The sequence below is a fragment of the Haliotis rufescens genome, unplaced genomic scaffold (assembly GCF_023055435.1).
Source record: "Haliotis rufescens isolate VD_foot unplaced genomic scaffold, xgHalRufe1.0.p SCAF_12, whole genome shotgun sequence".
Classification (NCBI taxonomy): domain Eukaryota; kingdom Metazoa; phylum Mollusca; class Gastropoda; order Lepetellida; family Haliotidae; genus Haliotis; species Haliotis rufescens.
The window spans coordinates 43,710,091-43,734,537 of NW_025963802.1; the positions used below are offsets into that span (position 1 = coordinate 43,710,091).

The 24,447-nt window shown below is 44.6% G+C and overlaps 3 protein-coding genes across 3 annotated transcripts; 2 read left to right on the forward strand and 1 right to left on the reverse strand.

Moving 5' to 3' along the window:
• Positions 1 to 8,237: 8,237 nt before the first annotated feature.
• Positions 8,238 to 8,846, reverse strand: LOC125378305. Its single transcript, XM_048393773.1, has one exon. It carries the CDS (start codon positions 8,844 to 8,846, stop codon positions 8,238 to 8,240), a length of 609 nt encoding a protein of 202 aa, XP_048249730.1.
• A 942-nt stretch (positions 8,847 to 9,788) lies between these two features.
• Positions 9,789 to 15,102, forward strand: LOC124117316 (GATA zinc finger domain-containing protein 14-like). The gene is made up of 5 exons (XM_048393774.1): positions 9,789 to 9,816; positions 10,685 to 11,765; positions 11,876 to 13,996; positions 14,107 to 14,202; positions 15,062 to 15,102. The coding sequence occupies exons 1-3, from the start codon at positions 9,789 to 9,791 to the stop codon at positions 13,974 to 13,976; spliced, it is 3,210 nt and encodes a 1,069-aa protein (XP_048249731.1). The 3' UTR covers positions 13,977 to 13,996; positions 14,107 to 14,202; positions 15,062 to 15,102.
• Positions 15,103 to 15,665: 563 nt separating this feature from the next.
• LOC125378306 (uncharacterized serine-rich protein C215.13-like) lies at positions 15,666 to 17,622 on the forward strand. The gene is made up of 3 exons (XM_048393775.1): positions 15,666 to 15,700; positions 16,105 to 16,959; positions 17,005 to 17,622. The coding sequence occupies exons 1-3, from the start codon at positions 15,666 to 15,668 to the stop codon at positions 17,291 to 17,293; spliced, it is 1,179 nt and encodes a 392-aa protein (XP_048249732.1). The 3' UTR covers positions 17,294 to 17,622.
• The last annotated feature ends 6,825 nt before the right edge of the window (positions 17,623 to 24,447 follow it).

A 24,447-nucleotide genomic window follows, 5' to 3' on the forward strand; every position in this document is an offset into this window, starting at 1 on the left:
CGTGGTAAACTGTTAACTCTGTCCTCTATAAGCCTACAGTTTCTCTTATACGCTACCCCACCTGCATTCATCAATGACAGCCAAATGACCACCTTGCACTTATTTAACCAGGTCAGTACCCTCCTCCTTTGGCCATGTGTAGACGCACTGCTCGACCCGGACTGTGATGACGGATAATGCCAAAACGAACAGCTTCTGAAACTCTTTCTTTACGTTCTCACAAAATGCGGTCCGAAAGATCCAGCGAATAAGTCATGTTTCACTACGTCTTCATAAAGAGAGCATCAATCGCTTGTCCTATTGGAAGAAACTCGCACCAGGACGCGGTGACGTCACCGTGAAGTATATAGCCATTAGTCCGTGTTTGTTTATACAGATCTTCAAGAGACTCGTCCGGGCATTTCGTCTTCCGTGGCTCTAATCAATTGGATAGCAGAACCTGCTTGAACCTCGTGTTCAGTGTCGTGTCAGTATTATACACAGGTGACCGATCATTTAAACAGAAGGCCCACAAGTCAGTTTCTGGAGGGTTTAATAAATACAGCCCTTGTGTTTACATATGGGTATGGCTGAAAGCACCCCATTGTCAACAGATTGGTCGGACGATGAAGGCCTTTTGAACATGAAACTCGGTAATACGATGTCCCTCCAGCAAACAACGCACCGAATACATCTGACGTGTGTCAGGTCCTTTTGATAGAAAACAAAGCGAGCCGTGATTGCTGAAACAAAGATGTCAGAAAATGTATTTTGTACAAGCGATGGTGTCGGAGAGGGGCTGGAGGCTGGGAGCTGGGGGAGGGGGAGGGGGGGAGGTTAGAATATCAAATGGTCGGTTTCCAAGGAAACACATTTCGGTGGCCTGTGCCAAAGATACAACACACGACTCAAGCTGAACAGTAAACGTATGTTTATATATTAAAAACGCGACAGACATGTTTAGCACTAACCTTGTTTAGGGCTGTGTTTTAAACTTTAAATTCAAACATGTTTATAATCTAAACACATTTAGAATTCTTACACGTTTAAAATGTGATTTGATTAGAATTTAGATACGCTCAAGAAAGATTGGGGAGTACACTTGATTGTGAGAATTCACATAGTGACGTTGATTTCGGGACTCAACAGGAAGAACCTAACAGTGTTCTACTGTCACTTCTTAGATGCTCCCCTAAAAGTTCAAAGAGCCGACGGTATTTTATCCTGCTAAAAAGTGCACTTTTTATCATACGTCAGCGTTACTTCAAAATGTGCCGACGTCATGACGCTGTTCAAATTACCACCCCCGAGATCTAACGTTCCATCATTCCTGTCAATCAAGGTGGCGCACTCACATCAGTTATCGATCGGTGAAATAGTTCGGCCTACAGTGAGTCTGATAAAACACATAATGGCAATGACAGTCGTGCGAAGGGAAGACATCCACTTATGTATACTGAACAACAAAACTTCCTGTGACATTGAATAAGATTTAATGCAAAGTTATGTTTTTTACCAAATCTGAAACAATTTCGGTTTGCAACAGGTAAAAGACTCCTGTAAGTGTTCAAATGGTTTAATTTGCCATACTGACTTCAGAAACAAACATGAACATGCCAAAATGGCATTTTACAAATCAATGGCGTGTGTGTCCACCTCTGGTTGCGATGCAAGCAACACATCTTCGTTTCATGGAATGGACCCGGCCTCAGCAAAGTCCTGTGGGATATCTGTCCATATCTGCTTGAGCATGTTTCGAAGTTCATGGAGTGTCTCAGGAACACGTGGTTGACGTCGTAGGCGCCGATCCATCTCATCCCACATGTGCTCGATTGGTGAGAGATCAGGGGAGCGAGTCGGCCAGGGGATGACAATCACGTTGTTTTGTTGAAGAGAATCCTGAACAAGTCGAGCAATATGACGCCGGACGTTGTCATGTTGAAAGGTAATCCCTTGGCCATGACGACGCAAAAACGGTAGAACAACAGGGCCGATGATCTCGTCGCGGTTGCGGTGTCCATTGAGATTTCCCTCTACCACTATCAAACGGGTCCTCTCTACCACTATAAAATGGGTCCTCTGTCTTGCTGTAATCCCACCCCATACCATAACGCTGCCGCCCCGCACCGATCTTCTTCCATGAGACAATGATTGACGTTAACGTTCACCTCGACGTCGGTACACTCGAATCCGTCCATCGCTGTGGCTGAGGTGAAAACGAAACTCGTCAGTGAATAGAACTTGTCCCCACTGCATGGCCGTCCAGCGTAGACGCTGTCTGCAGCACTGTAGACGTGGTTTCCTGACAAAATGGGACGTCTGGTGGGTCTTCTGGCGACAATTCCTGTTCATCTGAGGCAGCGACGTACGGTTTGTAAAGATATTCGTCGAAGGCCAGGGATGCTTCTTGCAGTCACTGTTGCTGGCTGGAATCGATTTCGTAGGTGTGTTGTTCGAATCCAGTTGTCTTGTTGATTATTATTGACTGCATTCGTCTGTTGCCAAGGTTGCCAAAAACACCAAATGGTGTATCTGTAGACGTTGAATTGTCTTGCAAGATCACGTTGACTCGATCCTGCTTCAAGCATACCAATGGCTCGCAGACGCTCATTTTCGCACAGGCGTGGCATTTCGTAATGTGGAATAATTGCGTAATTTTGTTGTTTTTCTGAGTGGTTGTTGTCAGCACGATGCTAAACAATGCATATGGAATCCCGTTAACACACATGTATTTATACCCATTCTTGGGTAGTGAGATGCATGGGGCTTGCATTAAAGTCAACGTTTGCATGGAATGCATGCTTTTCTGTAGCAGTTGCGTTTTTGTGACTTGATTCCATACATGTACTACAATATTGAAAACCAAACTTTACTTGTTTAAAAAAAATGCACTAAAATATTGGTGTCACAGGAAGTTTTGTTGTATAGGACACAAATGGTGACCATTTCCCGTGAAACGTTTACAGCGCTTGTTAAACGAAATCTAACAATAACGTTTCTTTCCGCGTCCCTTTTCGAATCCCAAGTGGGACTGTCGGGATTCTTATATCTAAAGCAAGGAGCCTTACATGGCTCCGCGACATGATTGTTTTTTCATGATGCCATCTTCCCACACCGCCTCACAACCACGCACATCTTTCACATCACCTCATACCCATGCACATCTTCCCACATTACCTAACATCCATGCACATCTTCCCACATCACCTAACATCCATGCACATCTTCCAACATCACCTAACATCCATGCACATCTTCCAACATCACCTAACATCCATGCACATCTTCCAACATCACCTAACACCCATGCACATCTTCCAACATCACCTAACATCCACGCACATCTTCCAACTTCACCTAACATCCATGCATATCTTCCAACATCACCTAACATCCACGCACATCTTCCCACATCACCTAACATCCATGCACATATTCCAACATCACCTAACATCCATGCACATCTTCCGCATCACCTAACATCCATGCACATCTTCCCACATCACCTAAAAACCAATACACATCTACCCACATCACTTCACCACCCGTCCCCTTTCGAATCCCAAGTGGGACTGTCGGTATTCTTATATCTAAAGCAAGGAGCCTTACATGGCTCCGCGACATGATTGTTTTTTCATGATGCCATCTTCCCACACCGCCTCACAACCACGCACATATTCCAACATCACCTCACACCCATGTACATCTTCCAACATCACCTAACATCCATGCACATCTTCCCACATCACCTAAAAACCCATACACATCTACCCACACCACCTAACATCCATGCACATCTTCCAACATCACCTTACATCCATGCACATCTTCCCATACCACCTCACACCCACGCACATCTTCCCACATCACCTAACATCCACGCACATCTTCCAACATCACCTAACATAAATGCACATCTTCCCACATCACCTAACATCCATGCACATCTTCCGCAGCACCTAACATCCATGCACATCGTCTCACATCACCTAACATAAATGCACATCTTCCCACTTCACCTAACATAAATGCACATCTTCCCACTTCACCTAACATCCATGCACATCTTCCCACATCACCTAACATCCATGCACATCGTCTCACATCACCTAACATAAATGCACATCTTCCCACATCACCTAACATCCATGCACATCTTCCCACATCACCTAACATCCATGCACATCTTCCCACATCACCTAACATCCATGCACATCTTCCAACATCACCTAACATCCATGCACGTCGTCTCACATCACCTAACATAAATGCACATCTTCCCATATCACCTAACATCCATGCACATCTTCCCACATCACCTAACATCCACGCACATCTTCCCACATCACCTAACATAAATGCACATCTTCCAACACACCTAACATCCATGCACGTCTTCCGCATCACTTAACACCCATGCACATCTTCCAACATCACCTTACATCCATGCACATCTTCCAACATCACCTAACATCCATGCACGTCTTCCCACATCACCTAACATAAATGCACATCTTCCAACATCACCTAACATCCATGCACATCTTCCGCAGCACCTAACATCCATGCACATCGTCTCACATCACCTAACATCCATGCACATCTTCCCACATCACCTAACATCCATGCACATCTTCCCACATCACCTAACATCCATGCACATATTCCAACATCACCTAACATCCATGCACATCTTCCGCATCACCTAACATCCACGCACATCTTCCCACATCACCTAACATCCATGCACATATTCCAACATCACCTAACATCCATGCACATCTTCCGCATCACCTAACATCCACGCACATCTTCCAACATCACCTAACATCCACGCACATCTTCCAACATCACCTAACATCCATGCACATCTTCCAACATCACCAAACACCAATGCACATCTTCCAACATCACCTAACATCCATGCACATCTTCCAACATCACCTAACATCCATGCACATCTTCCAACATCACCTAACATCCACGCACATCTTCCAACATCACCTAACATCCATGCACATCTTCCAACATCACCTAACATCCACGCACATATTCCCACATCACCTAACATCCACGCACATCTTCCAACTTCACCTAACATCCTTGCATATCTTCCAACATCACCTAACATCCACGCACATCTTCCGCATCACCCACATCACTTCACCACCCGTCCCCTTTCGAATCCCAAGTGGGACTGTCGGTATTCTTATATCTAAAGCAAGGAGCCTTACATGGCTCCGCGACATGATTGTTTTTTCATGATGCCATCTTCCCACACCGCCTCACAACCACGCACATCTTCCACATCACCTCACACCCATGCACATCTTCCAACATCACCTAACATCCATGCACATCTTCCCACATCACCTAAAAACCCATACACATCTACCCACACCACCTAACATCCATGCACATCTTCCCACATCACCTAACATCCACGCACATCTTCCCCCACCACCTCACACCCACGCACATCTTCCCACATCACCTAACATCCACGCACATCTTCCAACATCACCTAACATCCATGCACATCTTCCCACATCACCTGACACCCACGCACATCTTCCCACATCACCTAACATCCACGCACATCTTCCAACATCACCTAACATCCATGCACATCTTCCCACATCACCTGACACCCACGCACATCTTCCCACATCACCTAACATCCACGCACATCTTCCCACATCACCTAACATCCATGCACATCTTCCCACATCACCTAACATCCACGCAAATCTTCCAACATCACCTAACATCCATGCACATCTTCCCACATCACCTGACACCCACGCACATCTTCCCACATCACCTAACATCCACGCACATCTTCCCACATCACCTGACACCCACGCACATCTTCCCACATCACCAAACACCAATGCACATCTTCCCACATCACCTGACACCCACGCACATCTTCCAACATCACCTAACATCCACGCACATCTTCCAACATCACCTAACATCCATGCACATCTTCCAACATCACCTGACATCCATGCACATATCCCCACATCACCTGACATCCACGCACATCTTCCCACATCACCTAACATCCATGCACATATTCCCACATCACCTAACATCCACGCACATCTTCCCACATCACCTGACAACCATGCACATCTTCCCACATCACCTAACATCCATGCACATATTCCCACATCACCTAACATCCATGCACATCTTCCCACATCACCTAACATCCACGCACATCTTCCCACATCACCTGACATCCATGCACATCTTCCACATCACCTTACACCAATGCTCATCTTCCAACATCACCTAACATCCACGCACATATTCCCACATCACCTGACATCCATGCACATCTTCCCACATCACCTAACATCCATGCACATATTCCCACATCACCTAACATCCATGCACATCTTCCCACATCACCTAACATCCACGCACATCTTCCCACATCACCTGACATCCATGCACATCTTCCACATCACCTTACACCAATGCTCATCTTCCAACATCACCTAACATCCACGCACATATTCCCACATCACCTGACATCCATGCACATCTTCCCACATCACCTAACATCCATGCACATCTTCCCACATCACCTAAAAACCCAAACACATCTACCCACACCACCTAACATCCATGCATATCTTCCGCATCACCTAACTTCCATGCACATCTTCCCACATCACCTAATAACCATACACATCATCCCACATCACTTCACCACCCGTTCACTATCCGTGTTATGCTGTGTACATGCCTGTTTCAAAGAATTTTGTATTTCGTATTTATCATTGACGTCCTCTCCATATTCCGGGTCGTACCATGGATGGACCTCGGTGTGAAAACCACAAGCATTGCGAAGACGGATATAAAATGATCGAGCCACTCCATCATGTCGCTTTAGATGCAGTGTTTGTGGGCATTCACAGACAGTGTTTACATTTAATATTTCGGTTTGATACACAATCATACAGTTACGGTTTCGAGTGGGAAGTGGCTTGTTCTGAACAGCAAACGGAATGCCTTCTGTTTCACTTTTCAGGCCAGCCGACTTCATCCAAGCGAAGGACTGTGCAGGGTTGCTGTTCCTCTCAACACACTGCACATAAATTGTTGTGATTTACCTGATTTTATTAATTGTTTTGGCATGAACTGTAGATGCTGCGTCTGCAACGCTCATGGCGTCTACGGGCAAATGGCATGCTGGAAACTGGAAACAGGCAGCTTGGAGCGTGCAGCGGCCAATACGTTCAATGTCCTGTGTCCGCGATTAGTAGACCATGGAACTGGAACATGGAAATGCTGACGATCAGGGTGTCCCAGGTCAACGGCAAGAGTAGAGGATCGAATGATCCTGAGAACCAGGCCCAACGAAATCGAGCTCAACCGGCGAATCAAACTATTGTGCAAACTTTCTTCAGGTTCTACTACACCAAATCAGTACCAGTTTGGAGAGTGCGGTTTTCGTAGGGAGCCTCCAGTACAGATCGAGAGATATCTGCAGGCTGTGATTGGAGGATATTCTGTAAGATTTTTATGTCTTTCAAATGTACATCCATCCAGTTAGTAAAACTGACCATGTTTTTCTATATTTAGTACTGTCATTTTCAACATGATGACTTATGCTGAATGTGACCACAGCTATTTTCAAGTAGGTGACATTTGGTGCGAAACTGGGGGTGTTGTGTTTAGCTTCCGGTACTCGGAAAAGGAGCTGACTAAGCTAGTCATTTTTTTTTTTATTGCTGCTCTAAGGTCAAACTGTGCACACACGTACAGGTAATAGCTGTTGAATGCTTAGTTATTTTAAAAAAAATATAACGTTACTATAGAAGTCTATGGGAAAACATTTGGTTGTGTGTAACCTTCAGGCCACTGGAGAACGAGTTACGGGTCAGACGATTAGAAATCGTCTACATGCAGCTCATCGCCGTGCTCAACCGCCACGTCTTGTGCTACCCCTTACACATCGCAATATTACCAACAGACGTGAATAGTGTACACAATGTCCAAACTTGAGTAATCGTCGCAGATCACGAGTCATGTGTTCAGATGTAATCTTATGTAATCTATTGCACTGCTACATGAAAAACGTTTACGCAACCACCAATAAGGTCAGGTGTACCGGGAAGTTTCTATGAGGAGGTGTCGTACTGTGCTGATAACGGATGTCGTGCTGGGAATCCCTGCTAAATTCACCCTTTGGTTCGGGACATTCTGTGACTAGGGTTTTTTGCCGCTTGTAGCAATATTCACAGACCGCTTTCCATGTCCATCCGCACACCATCCTCCCACTCCATCCGCACACCATCCTCCCACTCCATCCGCACACCACCCTCCCACTCCATCCGCACACCATCCTCCCACTCCATCCGCACACCATCCTCCCACTCCATCCGCACAGCATCCTCCATCCGCACACCATCCTCCCACTCCATCCGCACACCATCCTCCCACACCATCCTCCCACACCATCCCCAAACCATCCTCCCACACCATCCGCACACCGTCCTCCCACACCATCCTCCCACTCCATCCCCAAACCATCCTCCCACACCATCCGCACACCATCCTCCCACACCATCCGCACACCATCCTCCCACACCATCCTCCCACACCATCCCCAAACCATCCTCCCACACCATCCGCACACCATCCTCCCACACCATCCGCACACCATCCTCCCACACCATCCGCACACCATCCTCCCACACCATCCTCCCACACCATCCCCAAACCATCCTCCCACACCATCCGCACACCATCCGCACACCATCCTCCCACACCATCCCCAAACCATCCTCCCACACCATCTGCACACCATCCTCCCACCCCATCCCCACACCATCCTCCCACTCCATTATCCACTACGAATCCCTTTTTGTTTGGACCTATAATTTGGTTACGTGACGGGGGCGGTGGGGTAGCCGAGTGGTTAAAATCGTTTGCTCGTCACGCCAAAGACCCGGGTTCGATTCCCCTCATGAGTACGATGTGTGAAGCCAATTTCTGGTGTCCTCAGCCGTGATATTGCCGGAGTATTTCTAAAAGCGGCGTAAAAACAAACTCACTCACTCACTATTTATGTGACGGATTTACTTGTTGGATTGGGCTTACCAATGAAGTCATATTACTTGACATTGCTGATAAGCATTGCAACTGATTTAACATATCATCTAGTCCGTCTGTGCAAGGCGCACATGACAGAAGTCCCTTAACGCGGGGATAGACAACAAGCAGATCACATGCTTTGACATTAGCTAAGAGGAGTACAAGGAATCAGTTGACAGTAAGTCCTTTATATTTTAGCCGAGCGCGAGGTGAAATGGGGATTAAGATTTATATACTTGTATAGCGATGTGTTTGTGTGTGTGTGTGCGTGTGTGTGTGTGTGTGTGTGTGTGTGTGTGTGTGCGTGCGTGCGTGTGCGCGCGCGCGCGTGTGCGTGTGTGTGTGTGTGTGAGAGAGTGAGTGTTTCTAGTTGAGGGTCGGGGAGGGTTTGTGTTCCTACTTGTGTGTGTGCGTGTGTGTGCGTGTGTGTGTGTGTGTGCGTGCGTGTGTGTGCGTGCGTGCGTGCGTGCGTGCGCGTGTGTGTGTGTGTGTGTGTGTGTGTGTGTGTGTGTGTGTGTGTGTGTGTGTGTGTGTGTGTGTGTGTGTGTGTGTGTGTGTGTGTGTGTGTGTGTGTTCCTAGTTGGGGGTAGAGTCAGTATTTGTGTTCCTACTTGGATGCATGTGTTAGAATTGTCTTTTTTCTTTGCAGCATGAATATGAAACTAGTGCGTCATGTTGAGGTTGTGACAATAATGGCAATCTACATGTGGACGCGTGCAGGTGAGTGTATGTCCTGAAGACACATAGCTCCCCGATTACAAATTACTTCCCTGATAACACATGGTCTGATTGATGACAAATGACCTGATTGATGACAAATGACCTGATTGATGACGAATGACCTGATTGATGACACATGACCTGATTGATGACACATGACCTGATTGATGACACATGACCTGATTGATGACAAATGAACTGATTGATGACAGATGACCTCCCTCATGACACCAACACATGACCTGCCTGATGGCAAATGACCTTCTTGCAGATATATGACCTCTCTGGTGTCTCCTGACTTCCCCACTGGGCTAGTGTATGACCTATATTTGTCTTACAAGACGCTTATACATGTCCTATGTCTTCTATGTATGTACAAGACGCGAAAGCATCTTGTTTCAAATATCCCATTCTTTTTCGATATCAGATTCACCCTAGGCTTTGATCATAGGAGTTTCAGCACCATGTCACAGTCATAAGCTCTTACGCAGGGCTAGGTGAACGCACTGAATCAGTTCAGTGAGTGAGTGAGTTGGGTTTAACGCCGCTTTTAACAGTATTCCGGTTATATCGCGGCATGTCAGCTTAATGTGGGAGGAAAGCCCACTTCGGTAAAAACCACGAGCACGGGTATGGTGCTGACAAACCTAGAAACATTATCGAGGCGAACCGGGATTCGAACCCAAAATCACAGGTTTCTGGCGTGCCAAAGGGACGCAACTCTGCACAGCGAATCGCAGCGCCTTAGAAATCTGGGCCACCGGTGCCCCCTTAATAAGTACAGACTTTCCTCGCAATGAAATAACGTTATACGCGGCAGTATGGCAGTCTCTGCATCACTGACATGTTTCTTCTGTTGTTTCCTCAGATACGATGTACACCTATATGTTTGCCGTTCCCGGGAACTGTTTCTCCATACTGGCTGCCGACGGACGCACACACGTTAATATCTCATCCAAGCAATCCTACTCATTCAACCTGAGACAGAACCATCTATGGGTAAATAAGAACTGTAACTTTTCCTACAACCTACAAGTCACCACCATCACCACAGACAACCCCGTCATCGTCAACGGTATGTCGGACAGAAGAAGACGCAACTATCAGGTCCTGCCATCTCATCTCCTGGAAAATGTGTACACTGTCGTCACATATTCGCCCGTGGAGAACACGAAGTGGTACAATATACTGATTCTGTCAAACCAATCCCAAACAATCACTGTGGTATTCAGAAACAGAAGGCCAACCTCATGTTTTGAACATGGGTCTCCAGGCTTGAGAACAAGTGTCAGTATAGGTTTTCGGAGAATTTACAACGTTACGTCATTGGAACTATTTCAGCTGACCTGTGCAGGGGATATAACGGGGTCAGAAGTTCGAGGGGAAGACGTTCTAGCTTTGTTCTCGGGCTATTCCACGCCCTGGCGCGATATCTGGTGTACACAAGTCCCACCTCCGCACAATCTTGGCTTTTCTTACATCCTGCCTCGTCTTCCAGTCATCACTGACAGCTCTGTGCGGATAGTAGCTGTCCGCAACAGAGGAGACTACAGCACAAATATCACCTACAGAGCGTACGGTGGGCACAACAGGACAGTTCCTGCTTTGGCTGGGGGGTACTTCGACCTGAACGTCACCGGTAAAAACTTTGTTGTTCTGAGCGACAAGCTACCCTTGATCGTCATGTTGTCCGGCGCTCTAAGGTCCAATACCACTCTCCACTACTTTACAATGCTGTTACCTTCAGTGGGTCAGTTTAGCAGACAGGTTGTGGTGAAGCCTGTTCGGGGAAAACCCAATAATTACGGTGCGGCCATCATCGAAAGACATCAGGAGAATTCGAGGGGAGCGAATGACCTCGCAGCTAGATACATGATTATACCTCTTGACACTGTGAACATCAATGATGTACTGGCACGCGGGACCGGGGAACGACTTGTTTACGTCACGTATGGCGTCGATAAGCGTTGGGGCGGATGCGCCTATGCCACGGTACAAGTAAACCATATGCAGTTGCAAAACACAATTCCTATTTTTACACCAGCTGAAACAACAAAAGCTATACCGATAGCAGCTGCAGCAACAACAAACACGTCGACATTAACAGCAGCAACAACAACCATGTCAACATCAGCAGCAACAACAACCATGTCAACAACAACAACAACCAAGTCAGCATCACCAGCAGCGTCAACAGCCATGCCAACATCAACAGCAGCGACAACCATGTCAGCATCAACTGCAGCAACATCCATACCGACATCAACAGCAGCGACAACAACCATGTCAACATCAGCAGCAACAACAACCATGTCAAAAACAACAGCAGCAACAAAATCCATGTCGACATCAACAGGATCGACAACAACCATGTCGACACCAACACCAGCAACAACATTGTCAACATCAACTGCAGCGACACCAGCCATGCAAGCATCAACAGCAGCGACAACCATGTCAGCATCAACTGCAGCGACATCCATACCGACATCAACAGCAGCAACAACAGCCATGCTGACATCAACAGCAGCGACAACAGCCATGCTGACATCAACAGCAGCGTCAACCATGTCATCAACTGCAGCGACAACCGTACCGACATCAACAGCAGCAACAACAGCCTTGCCGACATCAACATCAGCGACAACGACCATGCCAACATCAACAGCAGCGACGACCATACCGACATCAACAGCAGATACAACAACCACACCGACATCAACAGCACTTACAACAACCATGCCGACGTCAACAGCAGCGACAACAGCCATACCAACATCAACATCAGGAACAAAGACCTTGCCAACATCAACAGCAGCGACAACCATACCGACATCAACAGCAGCCTCAACAACAATGCCGACATCGACAGCAGCAACAACAGCTATGTCGACATCAACAGCAACGACAACAGCCACGCCGGCATCAACATTAGCAACAAGAACCACGTCGACATCACAACCAGCAACAACAACCGTGTCAACATCAGCAGCAGCAACAACAACAGGAGCGACAACTATGCCGAGACCAGCAGCAGCAACAACATTGTCAACATCAACAACAACCAAGTCAGCATCAACAGCAGCGACAACAGCCATGCCAACATCAACAGCAGCGACAACCATGTCAGCATCAACAGCAGCAACAACAGCCATGCTGACATCAGTAGCAGCGACAACAGCCATGCTGACATCAACAGCAGCATCAACCATGTCATCAACAACAGCGAAAACCATATCGACATCAAAAGCAGCAACAACAGCCTTGCCGACACTCGCAACAGTTACAACGACCATGCCAACATCAACAGCAGCGACAACCATACCGACATCAACAGCAGCCTCAACAATCATGCCGACATCAACAACAGCTATGTCGACATCAACAGCAGCGACAACATCCATTCCGACATCAACAGCAGCGACAACAGGCATGCAGGCATCAACATCAGCAACAACAACCGTGTCAACATCAGCAGCAGCAAAAACAACCATGACAACAACAACAGGAGAGACAACAACTATGCCGAGACCAGCAGCAGCAACAACAGTGTCAACATCAACAACAACAACCAAGTCAGCATCAACCGCAGCGACAACCATACCGACATCAACAGCAGCAACAACAGCCATGCTGACATCAGTAGCAGCGACAACAGCCATGCTGACATCAACAGCAGCGTCAACCATGTCATCAACAACAGCGAAAACATCCATTCCGACATCAACAGCAGCGGCAACAGCCATGCAGGCATCAACATCAGCAACAACAACCGTGTCAACATCAGCAGCAGCAAAAACAACCATGACAACAACAACAGGAGAGACAACAACTATGCCGAGACCAGCAGCAGCAACAACAGTGTCAACATCAACAACAACAACCAAGTCAGCATCAACCGCAGCGACAACCATACCGACATCAACAGCAGCAACAACAGCCTTGCCGACATCAACATCAGCGACAACGACCATGCCGACATCAACATCAGCCATGCCATCAACAGCAGCTACAAACATGTCTACATCAGCAGGAACAGAAACAGCAACAACATCAATCATGCTGGAAGCAGCAGCAACATCGGTAACTACAGGGCTCCAGAGGACTCCGAGCACGTCTTCATCAATAACAACAATGACACAACAAATTGCAACCAATGAGACCATACATACACAAGAAGGTATACACATTCACTGAAACATATCACCAATGAGTCAGCTCATCTCAGATTATGTGGATTTGAGTTAAACCAACGTGAAGTGAAATAAGTTGGTGTTTTTGTCCTTATAGGAACATCAGCTCCAACGAAAGGGATTCCAATCTACGCATCAGTCTCTGTTGCCATAGTGCTACTGGCCATCCTCCTTGGTGTAGCCAAGCTCATCGGTAAGAGTGAGTGAGTGAGTTTGGATTAGCGCCGCTTTAAATATTATATAGTGAGTGAGTATGGTTTTACGCCGCTTTTAGCAATATTCCAGCAATATCACGGCGGGGGACACCAGAAATGGGCTTCACACATTGGACCCATGTCGGGAATCGAACCCGGGTCTTCGGCGTGACGAGCGAACGCTTTAACCACTAGGCTACCCGACCGCCCCAATATTATATAGTAAATTATATTACAACGTGTCACATTGAAGTTAGAAAGCAACGCGTGATGCATATTTTAGGCGTTTGCCACTTTTGTGGTAAGCAACGACCACGCCTCTGACAAACATCACCAGGGCGAATCTGGAAATCGAATCACGATCACCGGATCAATACGACTGATGACGCAACTTAGGCCACTGTGATGAACATGGTCAATTTGGCGTTACATACACACCAGAGTCCATATGATCGAATCTAGCAGCCAAAAGCACCGTGTCCCGTGAACGCTCCGGGTAAGAAGAGGTTTTCAGCAGCCCATGCTTGTCGCAAGACGCGACTAAAGGGATCGGGTGGTCAGGCTTGCTGACTTGGTTGATGCATGTCATCGTATCCCAATTGTGTGGATCGATGCTCATGATGTCAATCCCTGGCTAGTTATGTACAAACCGCCGTCATATAGCTGGAATACTGCTGAGTGCAAACAAACAAACAATCAAAATCATTGTGAATAGTCAATGAAACGTAACGGTACACATCTGTCCAGAGCACTCGTATCATTCGACTACGTGATCGTATATTTCTATCAACGACCCACCCTACTCTATGTGTACTATACATGACCTTAAGACGTTTGGTTACATTGCAATACATGCAGGTCACGTGAGAGACTCAAAGAGAAAAACGGAGGTTACCAACCCATCGGGGGACTCCTCAACACTTATTGAAATGACATCAATTGCAAAAACTGGATCAGGTAAATCACATCGTTTATGGGAGTGGCGTGTGCTGTGCTGTGCTGTTTGTGTGTGTATGTGTGCGTGCGTGCGCACTTATTGCATCATGTCTTGTATTCAACATATTCAAACCTATTGGTCAGTCATTTAATTCAGAATAATGATATTCATCAAAATTGGTTCCAACAAGGGAAACATTTAGGTGGCAATGAGTGGCCAACATGCGGATTAAAATGTCTTTTCAATAAAGAAATAAGGATTAAAATACAATCTGATATGTTTTAGCATCTTTGTGTGTGAAAACAAAAGAAAAATCATATGTGTCTATTGACATACTCCACATAATGATATATTATAACACAGATCCCGTGGTCACCAATAGCAAAACGGATTTTGGCACGAAGAGTTCCAATACATCTACAGTGCGGTCCTCAGGTAACTTGTAGTCACGTGTCCTTAGAAAACCTACACGGCCTGCAGTCAATTGTCAAAAACAAAGGTCTGAGCAGAGATCATTTGCCTACAATGCTCCAGCTCCATGGAACCATCTCCCACGACATGTGAAAGAAGCAAAAATTCTAACAGTTTTCGAGTTCCATCTCAAGACATTCCTGTTCAGACTTTCAACAAATCTAAAATCAACACCAACTGCCAAATCAATGGCCTTTTATTTAGCAGAGTTTTCCCTATTTTAAGAGCAGTCACCTAGTGTACATATTATTATTATTATTATTATTAAATTTGTATATGTCCTGTAGTCAAGCGTCTAAATGTTACCTACGTGTCAAGTAGTCAGTTACCCTCACTGCTACCTACATAATGCATGTCATAAATTTATTCAACAGGTTCTTATGATCTAGAACACGATGGATCAAGTTCAGCAGATTCGAACAACAGTGGTTCGTTAACATCAAGCATCGTCAAGACTGGATCCAAGTAGTTCGTCATCTCCTGTAACACACAGATCAAGACTGTATTTCAGTTATTCGTCATCTTCTGTAACACACAGATCAAGGCTGTATTTCAGTTATTCGTCATCTTCTGTAACACACAGATCAAGACTGTATTTCAGTGATTCGCCATCTTCTGTAACACACAGATCAGGACTGTATTCAACTGATTCGTCATCTTCTGTAACACACAGATCAAGACTGTATTTCAGTGGTTCGTCATCTCCTGTAACACACAGATCAAGACTGTATTCCAGTTATTCGTCATCTTCTGTAACACACAGATCAAGACTGTATTCCAGTTATTCGTCATCTCCTGTAACACACAGATCAAGACTGTATTCCAGTTATTCGTCATCTTCTGTAACACACAGATCAAGACTGTATTTCAGTGATTCGCCATCTTCTGTAACACACAGATCAAGACTGTATTTCAGTTATTCGTCATCTTCTGTAACACACAGATCAAGACTGTATTCCAGTTATTCGTCATCTCCTGTAACACACAGATCAAGACTGTATTCCAGTTATTCGTCATCTTCTGTAACACACAGATCAAGACTGTATTTCAGTGATTCGTCATCTTCTGTAACACACAGATCAAGACTGTATTTCAGTTATTCGTCATCTTCTGTAACACACAGATCAAGACTGTATTTCAGTTATTCGTCATCTCCTGTAACACACAGATCAAGACTGTATTCCAGTTATTCGTCATCTTCTGTAACACACAGATCAAGACTGTATTTCAGTGATTCGCCATCTTCTGTAACACACAGATCAGGACTGTATTCCAGTGATTCGCCATCTTCTGTAACACACAGATCAAGACTGTATTCCAGTGATTCGCCATCTTCTGTAACACACAGATCAAGACTGTTCTTCAGTGATTCGCCATCTTCTGTAACACACAGATCAGGACTGTATTCAACTGATTCGCCATCTTCTGTAACACACAGATCAGGACTATATTCAACTGATTCGTCATCTTCTGTAACACACAGATCAAGACTTTATTCAACTGATTCGTCATCTTCTGTAACACACAAATCAAGACTGTATTCCAGTGGTTCGTCATCTTCTGTTAAACACATATCTAGACTGTATTCCAGTGGTTCGTCATCTCCTGTAACACACAGATCAAGACGGCATTCCAGTGATTCGTCGTCCTCTGTAAATAAAATTGTCAAGGAAAGAGAATAACCAATCTAGATTATCCGCCGAAACAGATTCCATTGGGCGGAAAGTGCAAAAGAGATGGGAAGTTATATGGATTGACCACAGAAAATCAGTGATGACACCAAGTGTTTGCGAAAAGTGTAAGCATGTCCTGCTCTACCGGTAGCACCCACCATTCACATAGTTTACAAAAGAAAGTAAGTATTTATTACCTGACGCCGCACAGCTGTACTCCTGCCATGCGACGGCGACCTGTAACCAAACCAGACAATCATGATTGATGAACCTAAACATCTAGTGACACGATAGTGCATTTACTGATTTTGTGGAGACCAATAAAATATATTTGTTAATTTTGTATAACGACAGTTGTGTACAAGTGCAGAGAATCTACTGCTTGTAAGTAAAGAAAAACGTTGTTATAAGAAGTTGTAATGTATTCGTTTTGCAACAGAGATAGGGGAAGTTTTAATTTAGTGTCTCGGGCCAAACATTTCTTTGGTAGTTGACTCAGCATAGATAAAGCTACTGAGCTTATGGGGAAACTCGGGGACTTCAGTACACGCAGTACATACGTACATACACTCATGTCACCTTTCCTTTGGGGAACTATTTTTTCCGCGATACAGATGGTTGTTGTATGTCTGTCAGTGGAAACAAATAAAAATCTAGCGCTACATCCCTCGAGGTACAAAATTGTGATATAAAAACTCCGGCGTCCATACAGACTGACCCTCACTCTATGAAAGTTCATACTCTAATGAACTCATACAAAGTGAAAGTCAATTCTTAAATAATCCCCAGACGACTTTATGATAAGTGGGATGACTTCAACTTTCTCTTTATGTTGAGCAATATTTCGGCAGCTAAAGGCAATCAAGCCAAGTACAATCGAGCATCCCCTTTCTCCGAAGATTTCAAAGAACTTCACACGATGCTTTCTCAAAAGTTGTTTGATCAGGGACACAGCATTCAAGACCTCAGTAAAGCTTTCAAATTGTGGAGGACATTTCCTAATTTTACGCAACAGTGACAAAAATGATGTTCATGATGCAAACACGCTGATTGTCATTGAACCATTCATTACATTTTCACAGCTTTTTTGCCTTCACGCCCAATGGAATCTGTTTCAGCAGATAATCGAGACTGAATATTCCCTGGCCTTGACGTTTCATATTTATGATTATGTCGCTTTTATTTTCATGATGACATCAAACGTCTTTATCAGAAATTCAAAGGTATCCAAGAAAAGCCTTTAAGACAAGCATGCATGTGGTTAATATCTGTCAATGTCAACACCAGGCTCAGGTAATTTGTTGTCATATGAAATAGCCTTTGACCTGGTTTTCATTTTATTGGCTGGTTATTTAACTTGACCTATATTTTAAGACAGATTATGTATTTATCTATAGCTATTGTCATGTGAACTTTGACGTTTTCACCGCTGACGTAGTTTTCTCGTTATAGAACTTATTTACAGCAGGAACCTTGTCAATATCAAATTTGGTTAATATTCATCTTTATTTCTCAAAGTTAACAAACAACATTAGTACTCTCAGGCCAAGTCAAGACCGATTCCTATGACTAACTCATCGATAATACTGAATATCGATATTGTTCAATGAAGGTTTCAATGCACCGAATCTGAGGGAGAAATGAATGATCGTCCTCAATGTTGGGTCAATATCCCCAAGAAATCTGATCGCAAGTTGTGAATACCAATACAGCCAACTACGGTTATAACGAATTCAAAGGGACCACTAATTTTAGTTCGTTATAACCGTAGTTCGTTATAAGCATATATACAACAAATATACAGCAAATGGACCGGATCAAAACACATTTCGTTATATCCGTCAGTTTGTTATAAGCGTGTTCGTTATAAACGTAGTTTACTGTACCTCGAGCTAAACGTAAAGCACCGTTTTTTCCAAGGTGCAGATAACCCAGAATGGTGATGTGTACAATAGATAACATGACAAGGTGACTGTTATGTACAACAGGTCAGAATTTCGACTTGTAACGATTATATAACACAACCCCACAGAGTAACGTCGGTGTAGAACTGATTTAACGCTGATAAGATGTTTGAATATCCAGGGTAGGCTGTCTATGTTCAGTGAATGGACCTGGTTTAACGCCGCTTTGAACAGTATTCCAGTATTGCCTCGTGTCAGTTTAATGTGAGAGGATATCCCGAAGTGATGCAGGTCTCAGACCTTTACTTCTTTGAGAAACCCACGAGCACGGGTATGGTACTGAGTGAGTGAGTGAGTAAGTTGGGTTTAACGCCGCTTTTTACAGTATTCCAGTTATATCGCGGCGTGTCAGCTTCATGTGGAAGGAAAGTCCGAAGTGATGCAGGTCTCAGACGTTTACAACTTCGGTGAAACCCACGAGCACGGGTACGGTGCTGACAAACCTAGAAACATAATCGGGGCGAACCGGGATTCGAACCCACAATCACAGGTTTCTGGCGTGTTCAAGGGACGCAACTCTGCACAGCGAATCGCAGCGCCTTGGACGACTGGGTCACCGTATGGTGCTGACAAACCTGGAAACATAATCAGGCCAAATCTGGGATTCGAACACACGATAGGTCTCTGGCTTGCCTACACGGCACAAAAATGTGTTTAGACCCTAAACATACACCATTCGCGTTCCTTGTCCCGTAAGTCTTACGCGTTTAGGATTTAAACGATTCCTAAATATGCTTAGATCTAAAAATCTCTTGTATGTGTTTACATTCTAAACACATAGGTAACTGGCCCATACGATCGCCTGTAAGAACAGTGGTACACATGTTGACAAATGTCAGTCAAGTGCATCATCATGAAGACATCATAATCGTCATTAACGAAAACAATTCCAGTCACCATGTCTCTTGATGTTTTTACGACCTACGGACAACACGTCCAACATTATAGATTTTCCAGTTTTTGTTTTGTTCTATTTCGATCACCGACCCTTTCTTAACCAGGAAGTGAATTAATGTCGTCAGCAAAAGTCTAACTCTAAACGTCACGTGAACAATGATCAAGGTCCACCGAGTCATACGAGGGGTATTGAACACTTGGGACCAATTCGACTCGGATATCCGACAGGTTTAGCCATATGAGGACCATTGATTCAAGTTCGATTCCTGGAAGACCGCCACCGTGGTCTAGTGGTAGAGCGTCCAGCCGGAGAGCGGAAGGTCAAGGGTTCGATCCCCGGCCGCGTCATACCAAAATACGTTGATAGATGGTACTTGTTGTTACCCTGTCTGGCGCTCGGCATTAAGAGGCTAAAACAAGGACTGGTCGGCTCGGAGTCAGTATACTGTGTCTGAGTGGGGTATTCATTTTAAACTGCGGCATGGTATCACAGTGTGCTAGCACTATAAATCGGCATCAGTCCGGACTAGTACAAGCAGCCACACACACACACATGCATGCACGTCGCAATATAAGTGCAATAATCTTGGACGCGACGTTAAACCCCCTTTCACCTCACCTCATCTCACCCCGATTCTTGGATTTATAATGATGACCCTTGGTGCCGAGCCAAAGCTTTAACCACTAGACCTTCTCTGGAACACGTTGCGACAGGGACCAACGATCACTGCTCAAATACACTTGTTTCAGATACAGTACGTTGCCGAAAACATCATTATTTCATACATTGGATATGTTCTGTGAATTACAGACAACAACGCGGTGGTCATCCCTTCATGCCGAAATCAACCATTTCGTAGGTCCAGATTCGATTTTTTTACAGACCGCCGTCATATAGCTGGAATATTGCTGAGTGCGGCGTTAAACAACAAACAAACAAACATCACCAATGAATAGCCATTTCTTTTTTGTTTCATTATTAGCCATTATCAAACATGAGAGTATGTTATCTTTTGCCCAGCGGTTTAGTGAGATACAACACAAAATGTCACCTACATCCAAAACAAGAAGTGGAAAAAACAACAACAAAAAACTCGTTTATGTGAGGGATAAAACACGACAGGAGGTTCTGGTAAAACCCGTGGGAAGCAGTTACTGAGCCAGTAAAACTGAGGGGGCCCGAAGGTTTTACTATGACAACCAAAACCGGAGGAGTGTTTTATCCGACTTATGAACTGTCGAAACAACATTTATGAATAGCTGTTTCATATTATGTGTAAAAGTGGGTTACTGTTATGTCTAAAGAAACGCTCGTAAAATATATACGGTCAGGACATTTTCGCTAAACGTGGTATCTTCTAATTTCAACCAGTTCTGTAGTTGAATGGTCACAACGCCTGCTCACTGATCAGGCGGTTGTGAGTGAGTGAGTGTGTTTTACGCCGCTTTGCGCAATATTCCAGCAATATCACGGCGTAGAATCTACTCAGCCTTGAGGCGAAATGTCAGAATACCACACGATCTGATTGTTTAACATAATTCTTAAAGGACTGGCATAAAAACTGTACAGCGGTAAAAGTGTACAAGATCTGGTTGCAAGTGGTTTACTTTTAGTCTGAAAACTATTACGATTTATTACTGGTGTTTTGTACACGATTTAAATGGTATCCAAAGATGGGTTGATAAAAGTCATTGCTTGAGTGAGTATGGCTCTACGCCGCTTTTATCAATATTCCAGTAATACCACAGCGTGGGACACCAGAAATGGGCTTCACACATTGCACCCATGTCGGGAATCGAACCCGGGTCTTCGGCGTGACGAGCGAACGCTTTAACCACCAGGCAACCCGACCCCCCCCCCCCCCCCCCCTCCCCCTCAGGCGGTTATGAATTCCTTTCCCGGCATTAATGTAAAGATCCGGGGTAGAATAGGTCTTCAGCAACCCATGCTTGTCCTAAAAGGCGACTATGCTTGATGTAAGAGGCTACTAACGGGATCGGATGGTCAGGCTCTCTGGTTTAGTTCATGCATGTCATCGTATCCCAATTGCGTGGATCGATGCTCATGGTGTCAATCTCTGGATTTTCTGGTCCAGACTCGATTATTTACAGTGCGCCGTCATATAGCTGGAATATTGCTGAGTGCGGCGTTAAACAACAAACCAAACCCGGCATCTATAATTGAAAGGTTTCAATTCTTGTCTTCGATCTTAGAACACTGGACGTTTGAAATACCAGGTCCAAACTTCATCTGCTTCCCAACACATCAGATCTTACTGCTAGCGGGGGAAAGTAAAACCCCACACCCGGTCTTACTGGGAAAAGGTAAAACCTTACACCCGGGATGAAGTGTTACTAGGAAAAGTAAAACCTCCTAAAATGTTATTACGAAAAAACAACTTTCCGAAGCAGTGGTCCATATTCGTGGTAGGCATATAAGGACGACGGAGGATTTGCGACATTTCAGGTCAGGTGTGATTTTCTGTAAACCGACCTCCATATTATACGAACTATATGCGGATAATTCAGTCACTGTTCGTTTTACAGTAAATACAATGTGTGATGCCCATTTCTGGGGTCCCCCGCCGTGATATTGCTGAAACATTGCTAAAAGCGGCGTAAAACCATACTCATTCACTCACTTTTACAGTAATATCATGCACGCCATTGACACGCGCAATAGTACGTAGGTAACGGATTTAACCGAGTGGAGCCGAATGCATTGAAGAAGTACATCCGATCAATGTGGAAATATCATGAAATCGTCCAATAACAAAATTACGAAAAGAATGAAGCACAACTAAAATCTCCACTGCGTCTTTCTTACCAGACAATGATAAGAAATGGTACCCCTCCTCTTTGTTTGGTGTTTAACGCCGCACTCTGCAATATTCCAGCTATGTGACGGCGGTCTGTAAATAATCCAGTCTGGGCCAGACAATCCAGTGATTGACATCATGAGCATCGATACACGCAACTGGGATACGATGTCATGCATCAACCAGGTCAGCGAGCCTGACCACCCGATCCCGTTAGTCGCCTCTTACAGCAAGCATGGGTTGCTGAAGACCTATTCTCTACCCGGAACTTCACATGTACCCGTCCTTAATGATCTAATGTCTGGTATCTTCATTTTAGAAGTTGGATAAAAAATATCCATTGCAACTTGATGCAACCGTGGACGGTGTTACCTTCGTGACAGGGATGTGACCGACACGGATCCGTCAAGAAATTGACAGAAAAAGGAAAATTAATGTGACATACAGTAAACTACGTTTATAACGAACACGCTTATAACGAACTGACGGATATGACGAACTTATTTTTTAGTCCCGGCCATTTGGTGTATATATGCTGTTTATATGCTTATAACGAACTACGGTTATTACGAACTAAAATTAGTGGTCTCTTTGAGTTCGTTATAACCGTAGTTTACTGTATTAGAAAATGAGGACACATTTTGGTAACGTGAAAAATCTGACAAAGTTCAAATTCTTGTCATAAATATTCAACCTGTATGATATGTATGATGCTCATGATATCAATCACTGGATTGTCTGGTCTAGACTCGATTATTTACAGACCGCCGTCGTATAGCTGGCATATTAGCTGGCAAACAAACATTAAATTGCCTCAGTGCAATATCACAACATATTTTATTGACGTCGTTTCTCAACTCATTACATTGTCGACGATAGTAGTTTCTCAACCAAACACATTACAATGTTGCATTGTTACAGCACAACATATTTTATTGAAGTTTTTCACAAGCAGATAAAGCAGGGAGGACCAACAATTATAAGCATTAAAAGCAAAAGGCACTATTCCACAGCGATAAAATGAAGCCATATAATGTTGATACACACATAGGTAATCATTTAGATAACACCCGACCCGTGAAGATTCGGGGTAGAAAAGGTCTTCAGCAACCCATGCTTGCCGTAGAGGCGCATATGCTTGTCGCAAGAGGCGACTAATGGGATCGGGTGGTCAGGCTCGCTGGCTTGGTTGATGCATGTCATCGATCCCAGTTGCGTGGATCGATGCTTATGTGATCAATGGATTGTCTCGGCCAGACTCGATTATTTACAGACCGCCGTCATATAGCTAGAATATTGCTGAGAGCGGCGTTAAACAACAAACAAACAAACAAACAAGATAACACCCTAGGTCTTCTTGGATTTTGTTCCAAACAGAATAACCTCAAGGTTTACAATTTCGAAACTTGCACTATGTCGAGTAAATGCCTTTTTTGTGTGTGACAACCTCGAGACATATTTTTCCATCATTTTCAAGGGAAAA